Source organism: Macaca thibetana, chromosome 6 (assembly GCF_024542745.1).
Source record: "Macaca thibetana thibetana isolate TM-01 chromosome 6, ASM2454274v1, whole genome shotgun sequence".
Taxonomy (NCBI): Eukaryota; Metazoa; Chordata; class Mammalia; order Primates; family Cercopithecidae; genus Macaca; species Macaca thibetana.
The window spans coordinates 84,792,244-84,814,144 of NC_065583.1; the positions used below are offsets into that span (position 1 = coordinate 84,792,244).

Consider the following 21,901-nt stretch of genomic DNA (forward strand, 5'->3'; position numbering starts at 1 on the left):
AAAAAAAGTGCTAGCTTAATCTGACTTAAGGGCCCTCTTGACATCAGTTTCTAGTGTGTAATAAATTTTACTAGAAATTTATAGTCCAGTAATGATTTTTGAGGAAGATCATCTTTTTTTAGCAAATTTATTTTATTTTATTAAAAAAAAGAAAGTATATAATGAAAAAATACAATAAAATAAGATCATCTTTAAAATATAAGGAAAGGAGCCACAGGTATCAGCCAAGTGTTACCATCTCCTCTGCACTCGGTTAGCATGCAAGTCTGCACAGTGAACTCCGGACTGTCAAAATTATCTTAATTCATACTTTACATGTCTATTGTTCTTTAAGTATCAGAAAAAAATGTATTTCCTAACCTTGGGTTTTTCTTCAGGCTCTGGCAATAGTGGTTTTCCATCTTTATCCTGTAAATAAAATTAAAACTCATTGGAAATGAAATAGAACATTTTGCTTTCATGTCCCATCAAGTTTGTTTCTGGGAATTCCAGGATAAGAGATGTCAACTAATTTTTTTTCTTAGATTCACATGAGTTTGTGTTTCAAATTTACTTTTTATAAAGTATTTAAAAAGCAGCTGAGCTGTAAAAATCAAGATGTTACCAAATAGAACGCACATTTACTTTAAGTTATTAAAAAATGTTTTTCATCTGTTGGATAGAGTAATAGGAAAAAAAATTCTTTGGCAATAAAGATGTATGTTTATGAAAGCTTTTAAAAAATCCCAGTTCTCCAACCTAGAGTGAAGAGGTGGATATCATTCCTATAACACTATTTAGTTTTTTTGGATACGAGGTTTCATAATTTAGAATTGTAACCATTTTCCAACATGTGTTTATATGCATGATTTCAAAAGTAAATGACAAAAATGTAATGACAGGAGTTAGTCTACCATCCTCACCATAATCAAAAACAATAGCAACAAAACCACCTTAACTTAGCATATTGGTAAAGCCTTGTACATTCATATCTACCCCTCAGAAGACCTATGGTGCTTTTATCCATATAGCATTAAGAAAAAAAAACTATCCCCAGATTGTTCCTTCTGAGTTTAAGGATCTTTTGTAAGAATTGTTAATAAATAAAACATTTAAATTTGTGGGAATTTTAATGACCACATGGTCACTACTTAGGAAGCCAGGCAGGGACAAACCATCCCTCAAGGGGTCTAACTGTAGGGAGCAGAGAAAAAAAGGTTCAGGGTTTTCAGAGTTAATATCTGAATGGGGGACAGGTATGTCCTTTGACAGTGTCAAGGGTACAGATGCAATAAAACAAGAGGCAAAGGCAAGATGCTGTTGTCATGCACTGTGGCTAAAAATTTACCGTGGCTGGTTTTAATCTGTACTCAGATGGGATTGTTTCATCATCCTCACCACACTTCTCTAGTTTTTCTTCTTTAGCTTTTGCCTGATGAAAATGGAGGGGAAAAAAAAGTAGTTGGATAATGCACATAATGAGATGATATCACTTCCTCTGTGTACTTCCTGAGTGTTATAGAGAAGACCAAATCTGGTAAACGCATCTGGAAGAACTTTGTAAACTACAAAGCACAAGACCATGGTGGGCAGCTGTGAGAAAGGTAGCAGTGGGTGACTGAGCAAAAGCAGCCCAGCCAGGGATCCCGGGGAGCTACCCTGTTCTGCTTCCAGCTGCTGTGACCTTGAGAAGCCACTTAGCCTTTCTTTGGTCCAGTCTCTTCAGCTGTAAAATGTGGCTACTAATAACCCTTATCTAGCTCACTAACTTGTGAAGATCACCAGAGAAAAGTAAATAAAAAGATTCTTTGAAGACAGTAAGCACAGTGCAGCAGTTAGTTGCAATTATTTTAATGGCTTTCATCTGTCTTACTCAACGAGGCAGCTGTCTAAGGAAGGGAGAGGAAATACGACTAATTTTCACATTAAACCCAGTTCAGAAATGGCAGAAGCAGCCCATCACAAATCTTGGCTGATCCATGTATAACTTGTTTTACCTCTTTTAAAAGGGCTCCCTTCAATAATGCCAGGACTTCTCTAGCTTACTAAACCATGAACAACTAGCTGCATTACCAATAAAAGTGTAGTTCTATAGTAGATCACTGACTGCTACGACACAACACTTGCAATTTAACCTGCTGGTGGGTAGTGTGAGTCCCATAATATGTAAGGAGTACCTGTATCAAGGCGTGGATTTAATTTACAAATCAAGGTAGGAGGTTCACTTGGCATATTCCAACCCAACCCACGGCCTCCATCTGCATCTTAGCCTAAGAGTGTGGTTCTTTACTGATTGGTTAGTTGATTAATTACTACTTATTGAGCACTTTTAACGGAACAGGCACTGTTCTATGCTTGCGTTTAGTTTTACTGTTTTACAGAAACTCTCATTAAAGGATGAAGGCATGGTTTCCTTTTAAACATTTCCAGTCATGCTCTATTTGGGCATCTGGAGAAATCCTATCATGCAGCAGCACTCCCCAGGTCAGGGTACAGCAGCCTTCAGGAACATCCAGGGTCACCTGTATTAAGATGGTCCTCCCCACTAATCTCAGGCTGTGGACAGTGAGAATGACACATGCAGCCAGAGCTTTTATTTTCCTCTTTGATCTTTATATTCTTGAAATGCCTACTCTGTGGTTTGCATACAGTAGGCATCGAAAAAAAGGAGTCTACTGAATTGAAATGGCACTAGACTAGGCAGCCACACCTAAAAATGTGGGAGACTTATAATGGGGTATCATTATAGAATAAAAAACTTTTATTTTATGTTATGGTAGATGACAGGAATACAAAGTAGGCATGGGTTTCCTCTCTGGAGTACTGTGTGGTTTTCTACAGACAGCTCTCTATTCTGGGGTGTGCTGGGGTGGCAATGGACACTCCTACAGGCTGATAGCGACCTTCCTGAGCCTTCTCATCACATCAGACTATCTAGGATGTAAAGGACCCACTAAGTCTGGTACTAAGAATTCAGGTTAAGAATCTGGAGGACTGACAGATCCTCTTTAGAAACATTTGTACTTTGTATATGATTAAAAAGGAAAACTAGTGATATGGTTTGGCTGTGTCCCCACCCAAATCTCATCTTGAATTGTAGCTCCCATAATTCCCACGTGTCATGGGAGGGACCCGGTGGGAGGTAATTGAATCATGGGGGCAGAGCTCTCCTGTGCTATTCTCATGATAGTGAATAATTCTCACTAGGTCTGACGGTTTTATAAAGGGGAGTTCCCCCTTCCACCATGTAAGACGTGACTTTGCTCCTCATTCACTTTCCACCATAATTATGAGGACTTCCCAGCCATGTGGAACTGTGAGTCAATTAAACTTCTTTCCTTTATACATTACCCAGTCTCCGGTATGTCTTTATTAGCAGCATGAGAACAGAATAATACAACTATTATGTCATAAGAATGGAAAAGAAGAGTTCTTTTTGCTGGAATATTAGTTTGCTGCTACTCTGAAGTTTTCTAGAGGAAACTTAATACATTCATACGCATTCCCAAACTAGTTACCCACATGCTTATTTTATGTCACTTTTTTTTAAACATCTGCTTATCTGCTTTTAGTCACTCTTAAGACTCCTTTGATCCTGGGGTTTATAACATGTTTACACCCTCCCTTCCCACATTTATTATCTCTCCTTAAGGGTCTGCAAAAAGCCTGAGACAAAAGTGCAATATACTTGTGGCCCCGTCACCCTCAGGTGGTAAAGCCACAACTCAGCTTGGCCTCCTGACTCCCCCCAGGGTTCTGCCAATACCACCCTTTCCTCAAGATGACACTGCTTCTGTCGGCTGCTCTAAGTAATGTATATCTCACATTGTGTTGTAATTAAGTTTCCCTTCTTCCCAGTACATTACTTGGTCCTGGAAGATAGGAACTGCTTCTCTTGCTCCCCTGCGTTCACCATCACAAAGCTTATCATGCCACACTGTGGCCGGTGAGCCCTCCAAGAAAGTCGAAGATAGAAACTGGCCCATCTTAGGCCAGGGTAGTCCTAGACTCAAGGATAGTTGCTGGTAGTCAGGGAGACTCCCCTTCCCTGATGACTCAGAACAGGAAGTGACAGCAGAGATGGGGCATTGTGACAGCAGTGCCTACCAGCTCCCCCAGCCTGAGCTGATGGAGGCAGGGTGAGCTCCTGTGGATCCCAGGCTGCCTTTCCATCTCCCCACAACACCGCCTTGTCAGGAACGGGCAACTCTCTCTTTTCCTTCCTCTTTCCCCCAAAAGGACCAAGTTGAAAAATTCTACAAAAATTATAATTTAATATTAAAACTTTCCTATACCAGATATAAGCTTGTTTTGGTTCAGAGGCTTGTTAAGATCTTGGAGTGTGGTGGGATAAACACTTATCAGCATTATTCTCTAAATATGCAGGAGCTCTAGTTACGGAGTAATCGTTGCTTGATTTTAATTTGAGACAAAATTTTCAACATCTTTCCCCATAGTGATAAATGAAGGATCTTCCCACTCCTTGTATAGACATCTCCCTCTCTTATAAAGAGAAGCACCCAGAACCCTTCTGAAAATACAAATTTCCAATTGCCAAACTTCACTATTTCCCGCCAGGCACTGCCTCCTTGTTACCTTGTTTAGTCAGGTGTCATTGAAGCTCTAGCAAGGAAGATTCATGCTCATTTCAAATGTTAAAATTCTAGCTGTTTCACAAGCAATCACTTAACTATCCCTCTTAGTTGCTAACGACTCAGCAATAAATAAGGCACAATGAAGAATGTTCACTTTTACTCTCCAGCAAAAGTTGTGCAAGAATTCTAAACATGCAGAATGCATCCAGTTTTGTAACGTGCAGACTAACACGCTTTGTAAATCAACTCTAAGGTCAGTACCTCATCGACTTCCTTAATCGAGCTGAGGTCGAGCTCAGGTTCTGCTTGCCGGGTGCCCAGTGAAGCCGACAGAGCCTCCAGTGCTTGATCGCTCATTGTATCCTGTTAAAAGTAAAAAATTCTGTGCATGAAAAAAGACATCTCTGGAGCCTGAACAATCCATTTACTTCTTTGTGAAATACATTTTAGATTATAAACTGAATGTGGATTGGGGAAGTGCTCTAGAAAGGCAAGTTTATTTGAAACCTTGCAAAAGAGAGAAAGGAAAAAGAACTTACCAATGAGTGGAAATTGGGGCTAAGACACGTTTCTATAGTAACAGCGTTCTCTGGGGCACACTTCACCCCTTATTTGGTAAGCTAGACATAAAGCTATAGTAATATTATTATAAAATACTCTTAACAACCACAAAAAAGAAGCAAGTAGTAAACTGTTACCACCCTGTTTTTCTTTTTCTAAAACTGTGTCTCTAAAAAGGCTTCTGATAACCTTTAGCAAACCTGCTAAGCTGAAAGCAGGGAAGCTTGAAGTGGCCCCTGCTGCCTTCTTCTCTGAAGGCACAATGGCTGATCGCTGGAGGAACTCCCACTCTCAGGGGTGTGGTGCTCACCACTGTTCCCCAGCCTGCCAGATAAAAATAAACTGTCCACTCCAGGAGGGGAGAGGCACAAGCAGCTCCGATAGAAACTGTTCCTGGGCATTATCTTGACTGTTTGCAGAGGAGACATGTGTTCCCAGCCAGCACAGAGCTGCAGGATTGCCTTTGCGATTTGTGAGAATTATGTCATAGTGAAATACAGCTGAGAGTGGGGGGCAGTACCAGCGACATGGTGTCCCTCTAGTGATCCTCAGTGCTCAAAGTCCTTTAGAAAATCAAACTTGAAGGTTTTATGTTCCAAGAGTGCAATTTCTCTGGTTTCTGCCCTTCTGTGTATCATAATGGTGAAATGGTCTTAGGTGACAACCAAGACAACTGTGCTAAAATCATTCCCAGGCAGTTACAGAAACACACAAGGCTTGCCTGGAGATGATTAATATAACCCTCATTGGCTTCCCTATTCCGGATAGACCTGAGAGGGAAAAAATCATGGCTTCTCCTCATGGGTAATGCGCTACTGGCAGCTTCCTGAATGAGCTAGATCAGGCTCTGGAAAGCAACTGCTGTCAGGTAGACTGTGATTATACCTTCTCCACCTTTCTTTTCTTCTCTTGGGGTGGAGCAGCACTTCTGACTGTCCCTGCTGATTGGGCTTTTAAAACTTCTGTAGATTCCTGAAAATAAAATACTAAAGATGAGATTTACGGATGAGGAAACTTTAACTGGAATAGCCTGAACTAAAAAGTTATTCTTTTAAAGTTCAAAATAGTTCCTAACAAGTTTCCCTTAACAACACTAAAAACAATACCTCTTTTTCAGTTTTCTTTCCAGCAGCTGTAGGCGACCCACAGGTGAAGTCAGATGACAAGGCATCTATAGCATCATCTGGCCCCATGGGTTTCTAAAGAAACAGGCACAGTGATGGGTAACTTATGGGAACCGCTGAAGTGGAAGAATGGGTAATAAAGCTAGCAAATGAAGAATGCATTTTTCTAATTCCTTTGCAACCAAATGAGATGTGTTAATAAAACAACTTAGATCAAACTGTATGTTTTGAAGCGAGCGGCTACTCACTAAGTAGGTTTAGTGAATACTCACTAAGTATTATTTTCCACTTCCCTGTTTCTAAAGGAGTTACATGTTAGAATATTCTCATTCTATTATTATGAACATGCAGTTTATCCTAATACTTTCTTGCCTTCATTCTCCTTCCCCTCAGAAACCCTACTTATGGGACTCAGGAGCACTGAAACAACCCTCACACCAAGCCCTTTCTCTGAACACACAGAAACTCCATTTGATTTGGAGATGAGTTAAATCATAATCCTCAAATATAGAATTGATAGCCCTGTTCCCCCAACCAAAAATATAAAACATATTAATTTAGATCAGAAGACATGTATGTAAACTCACCAAAGAGTCTGGAGGAGGCCCTGTGATCCCTTCTGTTTTCTGAAACAAATATTAATTTGATGATGTTGAGAAGGCAGAATTAATCCTTAAGATGGGCAAAATGTATGGCCCATTGTGGGTTGAATTGTGCCTCCCACCCCAGATCTATATGTTGAAGTCTTAACCCCAGTACCTCAAAACGAGACCTGATTTTGAGATAGGTTCCTTATAGAAGTAATCAAGTAAAGGTGAGGTCATTAGGGTGGGCCCTACTCCAATATGATGCGTGTCCTTACAAAACGGGGAAATTTGGACCCAGAGATATGCATAGAAGCACAGAAGGAAGATGGTGTGAAGAGACGTGGGGAGAAGACGGCCATCTATAAGCCAAGAATAGGCTTCAAAGATACCTTTCCCTCACAGCCTCAGCAGGAACCAGCCCTGCTGACACCTTGATTCTAGACTTCCAGCCTCCAGAACTGTGAGACAATCAATCTCTTGTTTATGCCCCTGATCTGTGGTACTTTCTTACAGCAGCCCCATCCAACCAATGCAGTGAGCTTCAGAGTAATGACAATTTCACATGCACATTATGTTTTCTAACTTTTAAACATTGTAAAAATAATGACATGAAATTATATTCTAAAGAGGAAACAGTGAAATAAAAGTAAATGATTATTTAACTTACAGCCAATAGTTCCCTGTATTTTGGAGGAATTGTGACTTCTCTTTTACCCAATTCCTCTATGTAGGTGGAACTCATTGGATCCTGGAACAAAATCATACACATAGGGATATTATATAATTAATTAGCTGAGAATGCTATATGCATATTCTGAAACTAAAGCATGATTCCATTATTAATTTATGGAAGTACTGAGATGAATGATAAATCATTAAGAAGCCAACAATTTATACAACTACATTTCTAAGTTTACACAAATACCCATATTTAATTGGCTTAACTCATATGTAATGCTAGAAAATATTCAAAATACTAAAGTTGACTTCTAAATACATTTTGTTTTCAAATGTTTTCATTATCTAAGGTTTATAACCAATATAAAAGAACAGTTAATAAGATAATGAGTTTCTGTATAACCCAATACCCAACTCTATTAGCTTTGTCATTTCTAAGAAAACAAAATCATAGAGTGGATGTCTCCTGTTTAGCATTCTCAAACCGAATTCCCTTTCCCTGTTAATCAGAAACAGCCACCATTCCTAACTTTAGCATATCAATTTAAAGTTATTTTAGAACATTTTTTACATATGTAGGTATCCATAAACAATGTCCAGCATTACTTTGCTTATTTTCCAATGTTACATAAATGGTATCATATTCTACATATCATTCTGCATTTTTTATTCAAAATTATGTTTTTGTAATGTATCCATGCTGATACATGAATAAGCCATTTTAACCACTATAAAGCACTGAATTTTATTATCCTGTCCTCTATTGAACAAAATTGTTTCCAAACATTTCACCAGTTCTTATAACTCCTTGCACACATGGGCAAGGCCCCCTCCTGGGAATCTCTCTAGAGGTGGACTTCCTGGTTGAAGGGAATGTTCATCATGAACACCCACCAACTATAGGAAGACTATAGGAATTGTCAGACTTGCACGCTTTTGCTGATCAGATAAATGCAAGGCAGTGTTTCTTCTGTGTTTTAATATCATTCTCCTAATTACTAAGGAGAGTTTCATTTTACTTGCTTATTCGTCAGTCAAGTTTTCTCTCAATTTTCTATTGGGTTGTCTTTTTCTGTTTTTATTCTTTACAAATTCTAGAAACAAATCCTTTGTTATGTCTGTTGCAAATATTTTTGTCTAGTCTATGGCTTTTTTTTTTTTTTTTTTTTTTTTTTTGAGATGGAGTCTCCTTTTTGTTGCCTAGGCTGGAGTGCAATGGCACGATCCCAGCTCACTGCAACCCCCACCTCCCGGGTTCAAGCAGTTCTCCTGCCTCAGCCTCCTGAGTAGCTGGGATTACAGCCATGCACCAACATGCCTAGCTAATTTTTTTTTGTATTTTTAGTAGATACGGGGTTTCACCATGTTGGTCAGGCTGGTCTCGAACTCCTGACTTCAGGTGATCTGCCCACCTTGGCCTCCCAAAGTGCTGGGATTACAGGTGTGAGCCACCATGCCAGGCCAGCATATCTTTTTTATCATACCAAGGAAAATACAATTTTAGGAATTAGGAATAGGGATAAACTGAGGGTGGAAAATATTGAGAAATCAAAACAAGTTCTAGTCCATTATACTTAAATCTTGAGGATGGAAAATAAGTGTGTGACCCAGTGGACCATGTCCCAGTGTCAATCTTAGCACAACAACAAATGTTTGCTAACTCAATGTTATAATGCAGCTGCTAAAAGACAAACCATTTCCATCCCCAACACTAATTTCTAGTTGCTGTCTTGATACTGACATCATCCTGTTTCTATGCAAATGACAGAACACTAGACATTCTTTTTTTTTTTTTTTTTTGAGATGGAGTCTCTCTCTGTCACCCAAACTGGAGTACAGTGGTGCGATTTCAGCTCGCTGCAACCTCTGCCTCCTGGGTTCAAGTGATTCTCTCCTGACTCAGCTTCCCAAATAGCTGGGATTACAGGCGTGTACTACCATGCCCAGCTAATTTTTGTATTTTTAGTAGGGACAGGGTTTCACCATGTTGGCCAAGTTGGTCTTGAATGCCTGACCTCAAGTAATCTGCCTGCCTCAGTCTCCCAAAGTGCTGGGATTACAGGTGTGAGCCACCGCGCCGGCCTCACTAGGTATTCTTTTGTATTTCATGACCATGGCCTTCTTTGCTCTCCTACCTACTAAGTATGAATTTTTACAGATATCAAGATCACATACTGAAACTTCTGGTCCAGTATACGTTGTATTTTCTTCTTCAGTTTCTTCAGGTCCTCCTAAAGTATCTATTAAGTCATCCAAAGCAGCATCCATGCCTGACTGGAAAAGGAAGAACAGATATTTAAATGTTATTTGTTACACATATTTCACTTTTAGTTTAACTACAAAAAAGCCATTCTGTGTAGAAAAACCACCAAACACCAAAAGTTTTTCAACTAGTTCCCCAAAATAGTTAAAATCTGGTCTCTAACAGACTTTACTATTTAAGTCTCAAAGTACAAATTCTGGGTGGGAAAGATAAAAAGCCACATTCAGGCAAGAAGCACAGTTTCAACAAGTCTACAGGCATTACATACATGAACAAATGTATAAGTTCATTAAAGCTGCCAGTCCAATGCACTGATAGTTAAAAAAGGAAAAGCAAAACAAAATACAGGGAATTATAACCATGTTGCTCTAAGTGGTAAGGGAAACGCTTGGTATTTATTGCTTATCAGTACTTTTACAGAGTTTCAAAGAAAGAGCCCCTAAAAATCTCTATATGGTACCTCTTCCAAATATAATCTATTTCATGAGTGAAATCACTCTGTATTATTCACGTTTTTGTTGTTGTTGTTGTTCACTTGCTTGCCTGAAGAGGTTTACAAAACAGAAATTACCTGAGACATTAAACTTACAAGAACTCACAAGTTTACTCTGTCAATATGGGCTTAAATCAGTATAATTGATGTGGTTTAACTCGTGTCTCCACCCAAGTCTCATCTCGAATTGTAATCCCCATGTGTCGAGGGAGGAACCTATAATCTCCATGTGTCGAGGAAAGGTGGTGACTGGATCATGGGGTGATTTTCATGCTGTTCTGATGATAGTGAGTGAGTTCTCATGAGATCTGATGCTTTTATAAGTGTTTGACAGTTCCTCCTTCACACGCTCTCTCTCCTGCTGCCTTGTGAAGAAGGTGCCTGCTTCCCCTTCCAGCATGACTGTAAGCTTCCTGAGGCCTCCGCAGCCACACAGAACTATGAGTCAATTAAACCTCTTTTCTTTATAATTACCCAGTTATTTATAATAGTGTCAAAACGGACTAATACAATAATAAATAAGAGTGCCTCTATTTTTTATGTTAAGGATGATTCGTTATGAACAATAACCTGCATTGAAAAGGAGAAAACAACAGTCTAGGAAAGGACCTTGTATTATTTGATTTAGATGAAAAATAATTATTTAAATTGTCTTTTTTTTTTTTTTGCAACTACCATATTCCCCTGACAATTTTAGGACTCTCCTGATCATGGATATGTGGAATACGATTTGAAGGTTTAGACTGATTCTTTTAGGAATTTCAGAATAAAGAAGTACCTGACTTCTTTAGTAATACCTCTGGTTAAATAAAGTGTATTTGCAGGAGAGAAACTGGAATGTAAACTGCATGAGATGAAACTGGAGTTTTGTTTTTTTTTTTAAAGGATTATAATATCAAGTATTACAAATATGAGTGTGAAAATCGTACTTCCAACCCACACTTTCAATATTAGCTTGAAACAATAATTCATTAAAATGGTCCTTTAAATTACCCCCTCATATTATTTGCCCACAAGAAATCAGATTTGTTAAATAGAGAGCATATGAGTAACTATCTCATGTAGAAGGACACTGCTGTCTTCGTACCTTTCCCGATGGTTTATCCGGTTTAGATTCAACTGGCAGAGCTGGGGTTAATGATTTCTTTTCTTTTTTCTGGTGAGAATTGAGAAATTAAAAACTCCTTCTTACATACCTTAATAAAACTCAATACTATTACAAATTTTAAAATAAATTCATTATATTAATAGCATTGATCATACACCGAACATCTGCTCTACAGCAGACACTGTGCTTGTATGTTTTATATCCTTTTTCAGAAGGGCTTCAATTCTATTAGTCTCATTTAGTGATGGGCAAAGCAAAGCTCAGATTAGGACACTTTCCTCAGGTTACACAGTAAGGGACAGAATGCAGATTTGAATCTAAGACTGTTTCTTTCTTCGCTGTTCTTCTCCAGGACCCACAGCCAGTCTTTGCAACATCCATGAATTCTTGCTGTAGGCTGCCACTTTTGGCTTTCCTCTCTGGGTCTTCGCCCCCACACATCAAGACCTCCATATTTCTCACTTCGGCATCTCATTACCTTCTCTTTCCTTAAAACGAGTTTATCACTCATCATTGCTTCCAATGCTCTATCAAAGATTGCAAATAACTTTTCCATCTGCAGTTTCCATGCTTTTATCCAGATACAATCTCTGAAATGTGACCCTTGGAGCATCTCTCCCTCCCAGCTGCCATCTTTCAGCACCATTCTGATCCTATTGTGGCATCTATGCCCTTTGTTCTCCATTGCCTCTGGCATCTCTTTTACTTTGGTCCCCACTGTATACACTGCACATTTCTGCCCTGTGCTGGTGGTCTTATCCAAAATCATTCTCTATGGTCAAGGGCAAATGCTTTCAGAGACTGGCAGAAACTAAATGGGTGAAGTTGTTGGGTTAAGGAAAAAGGGGACCATATCCCATTTGAAGGTATCCAAATTCAGGCAACAAAGCACAGGAAGAGCACAGGCTCTGATTGCCAAGGTTTGCATGACAGTTGAGACACGCATGGCTGCCTGAGGCTTTAGCAAGTCACTTCTCCTTGGAGATGTTGGATAAGTGAATCTATACGAAGTATGAAAACTATTGTTTGGCACATGCTCGCCACTATGTAAGTACTTGCTATGTAATTGTAAGTGCTAAATAAGTGACGGTTACGATTGCAATGCTAGAAACACTGTGGGGGCCACTAGGGTGTGAGCCTGAGTCTGGATAATTGAAACCACTTCCATGATTCAGCCACTACCTCATGCAGATATTCACTCATGTTCTCTCCCGCACCTTCCTCTTCCTTCTCAATGTCTCTCTTCCCCTCCTTCTCTCCCCACTATCTGTCTATTCCATCCACTCTTTCTCTTCTTCTCCCTTTCCTCTTATTTCATTCTTTTCTATTAGAAAACAGTATTTTAATTGTCTTGCTACACATATTTCCTTGGACATTTCAAACACTTAAATTCAGCCTGTCCAAAATCAGATACATCCCTTTCCTCCTCAATTCCTCTGACATCTGTACTCTTGTCAATGGTACCCAGGGAACTTAGGGACTGGACTGCAACGTGCCCAGCTCACAAAGGCACTCATTCTCAGGTGCCAACTCTGCACTTGCACAAACCTGACAAAGAGCTCCTAGGGGCCTCCTTTCCCTTACCGTGTGGCTACCAACCTCGTGCAATCAGACTCAGAAGCACCAGGTTATCTTAGATTTTACTTTGTCTTTGCCCACTTTAGTCAATCATTTCCTAAAACCTGAAGATTTTTGCTCTGCAATTCGTCTTGGATAACTCCCCACTTTCTTATTCTATCACAGCTGTAATTTAGGCTAAAATATGACTCATCAGGACTACTGAAACAGTCCCTGACCAACCTTCCATCTTCCTATCTCTATGCTATCCACCTACTGCAGTCCCTTAATCCTTCTGCAGCTCGGATTCAATTGCATAACCCCATCTGTTCTCTCGGGTTCTCAATGGCTACCTGCTGTCAGCTGAATCACTACATGTACAAACTCACCTTAGCATTCTCCACTGCAGTGCTCAACCTGTCTTTCTGGTCTTACAGCCCCACCACTCACTTCCTCTGTGCTTCACCCACGTTGGAATGTACTTTGTGACCAGAACACATCTTACACTTTTCAACACCTTGATGCATTTGCAAGCCTGCCATCCCAGCTATCCTTCCATGCCTAACTGAACTTGGATCTACTCTCTCAAAGCCCTTGTGGATTCCCTGAATTAGATAGAATCCCTTCATTCCCCACCAAATAACACCCTGTGGGGGCCTTTCTTAATCTGATTGAAATACAGTCCCAGGTATATTGTCTTTTCCCCAACCCCTAGACAGGCCAGCCTACAGCTAATGCATCCTGCAGAACCAACTATGGTACTTTATTTAGTTATTTTATTTTTTTGAGACAGTGTTTTGCTCTTGTTGGCTAGGCTGGAGTGCAATAGTGCAATCTTGGCTCACCACAACCTCTGCTTCCCGGGTTCAAGCAATTCTCCTGCCTCAGCTTCCCAAGTAGCTGGGATTACAGGCCTGCGCCACCACACCTGGCTAATTTTGTATTTTTAGTAGAGACGGGGTTTCTCCATGTTGGTCAGGCTGCTCTTGAGCTCCCAACCTCAGGTGATCCACCTGCCTTATGGTACTTTAAACATGCTATGTACTAAAATAAGAAGGCAAGTCATTAAATTCTATTTAATGGGAGAAGAATTAGAGGCAACGTAAAGTAAAATGAATTGCCTCAAGTTCCAGCACAAGTCAATGCACAGAATTCCACATAAGCCTCTCTTAATTTTATTGTTTAGTTTTCACTTATAACACTGGTTAATTTATATCTAGCTCAAAACTGAAAATTTTGATTACATTTAAAAATCTATTTCAGCGGGCCTAACGCTCTGCCTTAAATCTATCCATTTTCAAACTGAAAACATTGATAACATTTAAAAATCTATTTTAACGTATCTAATCTTCTGCCTGAAATGTATCCATTTTCAAATGATTTCATCTAAGCATTCCTCATTGGCACAAGAGCGTGCTGTGTCTGCCTGGGGTGAGGCTATGAGTCTCAAAGTAGTATACAAGTGATCTATTGCAAGAAAAAAACAATTTTAAGTTTGATATTTTCATTTAAAAGTTTTTGTAAATGTTGCCTTTGCTCCATAGGAGACCTGTATTAATTTGGATAAAATAATGTGCCTTTTCTCCCAAAATCCCAGGGGAAAAAAATGATGTTTCAGGGAGATGTGCCATATTTTTACCCTAAAAATCATTTACCCTATGACTTTCTTTACCATTTAACCTGTAGCAGGATATCTGTCCCATTTACAGAAGCAAAAGTATAGATAAATCTATATTAGTTTTAAATTTTTCATTCCCATCTTCTCATTCTTCCTTCACTTGATTACTTGTGGCTTCAGATTGATTACATGCTCTCCAAACTGATTACTAATTCTATATTGCTATGGGTAGAAAACGTAGATAACTTCTCATCTTATATTCCTGCGCAGGGATCGGAAGCAGCTCTTCAAAAAATCTAAGAAAGCTATGCCCACAATCACCCAGCTCAACACATCTACTTCATCCAGAGAGGGCTTGAAATATTTCCTTTGGAAACTTCTCATATCCATTCATGTTGATGTCATGGTTGTGATACACTAGCATCAAGACAGCTGACATCAACATTGAAAGCTGAAAAAGTCTATTCAAATGCTCATGGAAATTTTATTTGCTTTATTTCATACCTATAAATTTGGAATGCAGAGTCTGAGTCAACTCACATTTTAATGTACTTGGTATTGATATCAGTACCTTATATATGGCATGTACTCAGTAAGCATTTATTGAATATATAAATTTAAAAATTATTCTTGGTATCTTGTTCACTTTCTATCCCTTAAATGCATGCTCTTCATAAAATTTTATATATAAACAATGTTCATTTTCCCAAATGATAGGTTATTTGAGCATACGTTTCTTAGAAACTTGAGAAGCACAGAGGCCCACGTTGCCATCTGCTTGTGTGTGCTCACCTTGTCACCCGGCTTGCCAGATGTTGCAGCGACACCAGCAACACTCTCTCCACCAGCAGAAACCGTGTCTTGTGGTTTAGTCTAAGACAGTGAGGATAAAAGGTTGACAGAGCTAAGTATCTCTGTATGGTTATTATCAAGATTATGAGTTTCAAATGTCACTAACATCTGCCAGTTCACCCACATGGACACCATGATAAGGCAATGTTTACTCACTTCTATTGTACATGGTGCAGTGCTAGGCACCACGTAAAGCTGAACTCAAGAGCCTAAAACGTTCATGCAGGTAACATGAGTAGGTCAATCAGGCTAGGTAGTGACTGTGGTAAACTGGAGTACACATACCTGGTGTAATGGCTGTAGTCAATCGTTGCCAATGTGAGCTCACTGTTGCTAGACAGTCCGATTTTTCAAGAGAAGTTACAATTTGGGATGTTATGTGAAATACCCTGACTTTGATTGCTGGCAATTAATTAAAAATAATTTTTTAACAACATTGTAAGCCAAACAAAATACACATGTGCCTTTTAAGTGGTAGATCACAAATCTGTGATCTCTGATATAAAATATATTGTGAAGCAAGCCCCGTTATTATCTTCCAAGTGCTCTCCATGAAAAAGTATTTCTTGTAGATGTTAATTCTTCTAAAAGCTGGCTGCTATTAACCACATAATTATGGAAGCAATTTCTAATTTTTGGCTCTGTAAGTTCAACTCTTCTACAACACGACCCTAAAAATGCTTTAGGATTTCCATTTAAAGAACCAGATAATTCAGGGCACATATGTTCCCCAGTCCAGGTGTGGGGGGGTCCGGGAGGCAGCCTCAATCCAAAGCTGCCTGTCTGGGAGACAGCAGAGCCTGCTGCCCTGCAGTCACAGCTGGTTATTGCTGGGCAGTGGGAGAAGGATGGAGAGAGCATCCCTCAGGCCAATCTGATGCCCTTCTCAGGCCATCCATACATCCAAGTTTCTATAAGTCTATTTGAAAAACCAACAAAATAATAATACCAAATCACTACAATACAAAATATATTCAGCACAGCCCCACAGATTTAACTACACACCTCAGTGTTAACAGGGGAACCGCATCTTATTACCCAGTTGATGTTAAGGTTTTCCTATCAATCTGCTTCATTTACCTTTGGTTCTGTTGATTTCTCTGATGGCTGCTGTTCAGCTGATCTGGAAACTGCTTTTTTATTGTGAGCATCCTTACTTCCTGTATCTGATGCCTGCTTGGGTAGGCTTTTTTCCTGAAAGTACATACACAGGTGCCCACACACATATAAAGACATCGTTAACAAGATGGTAGTCTTAAACATAATACTGATACTTTATAGAATAAAAATTGTTCATAACAGTTGTGCTGTCTGTGGTTCTAAAGTATGTGAATTTGAATTAGTGTGATGTACATGTGACAATTTCACTTTAGGTACAAAATCTGAAATAGTGCAAATCCTTCCCCCAAAATTCAGCAAGAATCACACAAATTGTAAACACTGCTATTGCCACATGATGGCACCATTTTAGCTGAAGAAACTAATATCCAACTATTCATTGTAGGGATTAGTTTTGAATTGATGAAAGATTTTAATTATATCCCACCAAAAGATCTTGCCTTATAATTAAGCCCTGATGATAATCATTTACCTCTGTGTGTTCTTTTGGCTTTCCTTCTTGGGATTTTTTCTCATGAACCACAGACAGCTGTCAATTTCAAAAGATTAAACTTGATTACATTGCAATCCAACTTGTAATACTTTCAGACAAGAACAAGAACAAAATTCCAACTAAAACATTCTGCCTTTTTTCAGGAAAAGAACACTTAGGCCCACTCTTTAAGGTCGCAGAAGTAGACATGTGCTATCAGGTTAATAGTAACCCTGTCAGCAGTCTCTGAGAATGGTGATTATCAGAATAATGAAAAATTTAGTATTTCATCTGAATAATATTTTCAAATACATGTATATCTCTAAATTACTGGTTGTTTTTCACAAACATACACAGATAACACATGAGCCATGTGACTACTGAGTTTGTTGAGAGCTGATCCCACTCTAGAAAATATATTTTAGGCCGGGCAAGGTGGCTCACACCTGTTGGGAGGCCAAGGCAGGCGGATCACGAGGTCAGGAGATCGAGACCATCCTGGCTAACATGGTGAAACCCCGTCTCTACTAAAAATGCAAAAAAAAAAAATGAGCCGGATGTGGTGGCGGGCGCCTGTAGTCCCAGCTACTCAGGAGGCTGAGGCAGGAGAATGGCGTAAACCCGGGAGGTGGAGCTTGCAGTGAGCCGAGATCGCGCCACTGCACTCCAGCCTGGGCGACAGAGCAAGATTCCATCTCAAAAAAGAAAAAGACCAAAACAAAACAAAACAAACAAACAACAACAACAACAAATATATATATATATCTTTTTAAATCTCCCTTCATAGGATTTACAGAGTTTTTTTTTTCTTTGTTAGTAGAGAAGATCTTATCACCAGAAACCCAATTTTCTTGAGATTCAGTAGATAATCAAAAGTATTTAAAGTGGAATAGAAGACAACTTCTACTTAGCTGCAAATTCTTCACTCTTGAGTACCCTATGTTCTACCATCGCCAGGGCCACCAGGAGGCCTTCTACAAAATCAGACAAGCCTCACCTTTCACCCTCACCTGTGCTTGAAGTACCTGGGCTCAAATATCTATGCTTTTCCACAGGAAATCTTGTGGTCTTATCTTAGTACTTGCTTTAAGTGCTTGACAAAATAAAACGCAGCACCTTATTGAAGAGAAATATTTGTGTTGCCGTACACACCCTGGTGTTCACCTCCACACACAGGCAGAATGGCATTCATTCTGGACAGTCATGGGTCAGGAAAGCAACAGAAGCTAGCCTTCTGTGTAACTGTTAACCAGTTCCACCAATTGAGATAAGACTGTCACGATAAACCCAGCCAGCCTCTTAGGAAAGGTTCTCATCTGTAAGTCATCTAGGTGCTGAGTTCAGCAGACGCCTTATTCTTGATGTCTCACTGGAATTGGAATTGGATATTCACTACTCTTTGCCTTTTTTCCTTTGTTCCTCTTGCTTTTTTCTTTTTTAAAACAATCACTATACATATAACAAAAAACTAGATTTGAACAAAATACTTCTGAAATAGAGTTTTCATCTATAAATTATTGTATATTCTTTTTAACAATATATGGACTTAATGTTATGAATATTTTATATATCCTACATGTACACAGTCATTCAAAAGGGTGGTCCAAAAATTAATTAAATTAGCCAGCAACCCCCTTTACCATTCACAGCAGTGCCAAGGTAGGAAGTTGATTATTCATTATTATTAAAAAGAATCCAAATATCTCACTAGCAGACTTAAACTGTTTACCTTGGTTGATTGTGACTTCTTCTCAGGTTCTGTTTTTACAGCCTAAATTCAGAAAAAGAAACAAAAAGGAAGAAAGAAAAGAAAGATAGACATAGTTTACAAAGATTATCATAGATTTTCTTCAACTGAGGAAACTCAAAAGAGATGATTTTTAATGTAATTATAAACAGTATCAGTTAAGTTTGTCACACTTTGCTTGAAATTGCAACTCTTTAGATAAACAATTATGTATACTAGTTAATATTCTGCTCTTACTATTCAGGGAGCAATTTATATCTTCTTGCTAGGTATATCAAAGATACATAAAGATTTATTACTATTTACATTGTAACAAATACATGTGGTACAGAAAATAAAAACCCTCATCACAAAGCCAAGGGCACTGTGTTTCCATGCCACTAACAAGGTGTTTTTATCAGTGAAATACTCATCACGGGTTTTGGCTGACAGTGTAAAACAATGGGTTGGTGACAGAATTGAGGGCACAGAAAGCAGTGAAAATTATTTTTAGTGCCAGAATGTGGCTGATGGGCAGCTAAGCCTACAGAAAATCCATGATGGGATCTCTGTTAACAGAAGACTGTGAATTGCAGCTATTAGCACATGCTGAGCGGGTGATGTAACCATTAGTAAACAGAGATGCCCTAGTACAATGAACAACATCACCTGTTTTTTGTGTTTTTTCTTGTTAGGAAGATGTGGTCCTTCCATCTGTTGGCTGACTGGAATGGCCTAATATAAGAGCACAGCCCCAGGTATAATTTTATTTTATCTGTCAGTCAAATAAGTAACATGTACAAAAAGGGTTAAAATGATTATATCAAGATTCATTCTATTCATCTATTGCATCTACTCGATGCATGTATGTATGACTCCAAGAAGTAGTAGGCACACTTACATTCTAAGGTCCTAAGCAAATGTTTCAGTTTGTGTTTACATTTTTTCAGTGAAGGTTTTTTTAGCGAAGGTTTCCATTAATAAAATTAATTTCTCATTCCTTTCCCTTCCCTGTGTAGAGACTACATGAATAGTATTTTTTCCTATGTATCCAATGTTTAGTTATGATCAAATAGTCACAGATATTACTGAAAGTTTTATGAAATTCTGTCAACATAATCCCCCCAAAATTGTAAATATTTAGTGCATGGATTTTTATTGTGCACATCATAGTCCTGTATGTAAGGATTAATTTAAAGTTCTAGAAATGCTTCTAAAAAACTGGTTGTAATTTAGCATCTTTGGTATGGTATTTTACAGTTTTATCCAACTAAACATTACTTGTGTAAAAACAAGTACATGCATGCATTCTCAATATAGGCAAGATATAAAATCATGACTAAAACTTGATTAAACATTTCATGAACTTTTCAGTCAGAGATTACAAACTAGGGTCCAGTGCTTCCTGCCGTTTCTTTCCTTTTTATCTGCTTGGTGGTATCAGCACAAACTAGTGGTTTTTATTTATTTATTTTTTAATTTGAAGAGGCTAAAGTCAAATGTCCTCTTAATTTGTCATGTCTTCTACTTCAGTAATGAAGACACACACTTTCCTCAAATAATGGCCCCTTCCTATGCCAACACACTAGTTTTGGAAGGAAACAAAGCTTATGATTGAAATATTTTTAAAGAAATTTTAAATTTTGGATCCTTTCACACTACACTCTCATTAATGAGTTTCTATTTATGGTACTATCCTTTCAGTTTATGCAAATATCACTTATTAAATGATTAAAAAAGAAAATAAGCCAGCTGGTAGTATAGTGGTTTGAATCTATTAATATCTTGCAATTTGGCAATCAAGATTTTGCATGGGAGAACTCTACACTACAATTAAGAATGTATGTTCACAGACACAAGCAGCTTATAATGCAGTGTATATTTAAATCAGTAACTGCTAAATTTATTTTTGTAGTGGTTGTGCTGAATATAATAATGATGACCGTAACAACAAATGTGTATCAATCACCTCTCATGTGTCAACTCACTTTATCTTCATAATAATCCTATGAGATAAGTATATTATATCCATTTCACAGATGAGAAATTGAGTTTAGAGCAGTTAAATAACTCCCTAAAGACATCCATGGTGGACCTGAGGTTGTGTATGTTCTAGTTACTGCACTGCACTCTTTGCCCAGTACTGGCCAACAGACAATCCAATCTGGACACTTGCTTAGGACAGGAATTGTCCAATATACATTATGTTTCCTTACACAGTCTTGTGAGGCAGGTACTATTATCACCTTCCTCCAAACTGGACAGATAAGGAAACCAAAGCAAAAAGGGACTGTCCAATATCACAGCTGATGTGGAACCAAGTTCCAGGGAAAGAGACTTGAGGCCAAAATTGGTCCCTACTCAGCCACTGGGGACACTTCATCACGTGCATCTTATTTTTGTTTCTCCCTCTCTTCTCTCTCCTACTTTCCTCCAGTTTCACAGGACTGCCAAGAATCCTCATGATTAATGCTTAGAGAAGGGTGAAGAGTTTGCTGACATTTGTTCTAGGTAACAGGCCACGCTTGAAATAAACATTGATCATTGAGCTGAGGCACAGGGGATTAGAATCAGGCAACAGGATGAAAAAGAATCAAAAGAATAAAAAGGAAATCCTATATTTCTGGCTCTCCTTCCTATCACTTTTCTATGGTTTTCATGATCTCTAAATTCAATGAGATTATTTATTTATTTATTTTTGCTCTGTCATCTGGGCTGGAGTGCAGTGGTGCAATCAGAGCTTGCTGCAGCCTTGATCTCCTGGGCTCAAGCCATCCTCCTGCTTCAGCCTCCCGAGTAGCTGAGACTACAGGAGTACACCACCACACCTGGCTAATTTTTTATAGACACAGGATCTTGCTATGTTGGCCAGGCTGGTCCCCAACTCCTGGGCTCAAGCCATCCTCCTGCCTTGACCTCTTAAAATGCTGGGATTATAGGTGTGAGCCACTGAGCCTGGCCTTAATAAGAACTTTTATTTTGTAGATGCTTCTGGAATATTTTTTAAAATTAGGATTTTTAAATTTTAGGCTGCATACAGTGGCTCATGCCTGTAATCCCAGAACTTTGGGAGGCTGAGATGGGAGGACTGCTTGAGCCCAGGAGTTTGAGACCAGCCTGGGTAACATAGCAAGATCATGTCTCTACAGAAAAACAAAAATAATAGCCA

The 21,901-nt window shown here is 38.8% G+C and overlaps 1 protein-coding gene and 1 long non-coding RNA gene across 20 annotated transcripts in view; one reads left to right on the forward strand and one right to left on the reverse strand.

Annotated features, from left to right (window-relative positions):
- The window catches only part of CAST (calpastatin), a 112,789-nt gene that overhangs the window by 28,048 nt on the left and 62,840 nt on the right, over nt 1-21,901 (reverse strand). For 6 of the 19 annotated variants that reach the window (XM_050795409.1, XM_050795392.1, XM_050795396.1 and 3 more), the window contains 14 exons: nt 19,402-19,467; nt 18,736-18,777; nt 17,007-17,063; nt 16,496-16,609; nt 15,356-15,436; nt 11,368-11,436; nt 9,700-9,798; nt 7,514-7,594; nt 6,847-6,885; nt 6,242-6,334; nt 6,021-6,107; nt 4,836-4,937; nt 1,328-1,411; nt 361-408 (listed from right to left, as the gene is read on the reverse strand). In XM_050795409.1, coding sequence (XP_050651366.1) covers nt 361-408; nt 1,328-1,411; nt 4,836-4,937; nt 6,021-6,107; nt 6,242-6,334; nt 6,847-6,885; nt 7,514-7,594; nt 9,700-9,798; nt 11,368-11,436; nt 15,356-15,436; nt 16,496-16,609; nt 17,007-17,063; nt 18,736-18,777; nt 19,402-19,467 — 1,062 coding nt within the window. Of the gene's footprint in view, nt 1-360; nt 409-1,327; nt 1,412-4,835; nt 4,938-6,020; nt 6,108-6,241; nt 6,335-6,846; nt 6,886-7,513; nt 7,595-9,699; nt 9,799-11,367; nt 11,437-15,355; nt 15,437-16,495; nt 16,610-17,006; nt 17,064-18,735; nt 18,778-19,401; nt 19,508-21,901 lie in introns of all 19 variants that reach the window. The other 13 variants (XM_050795405.1, XM_050795404.1, XM_050795406.1 and 10 more) reach the window with 4 other exon arrangements.
- On the forward strand, nt 2,803-21,273 carry LOC126957480 (uncharacterized). The gene is made up of 3 exons (XR_007726785.1): nt 2,803-3,295; nt 19,428-19,490; nt 21,170-21,273. It is a non-coding gene; the product is annotated as an uncharacterized LOC126957480 (long non-coding RNA).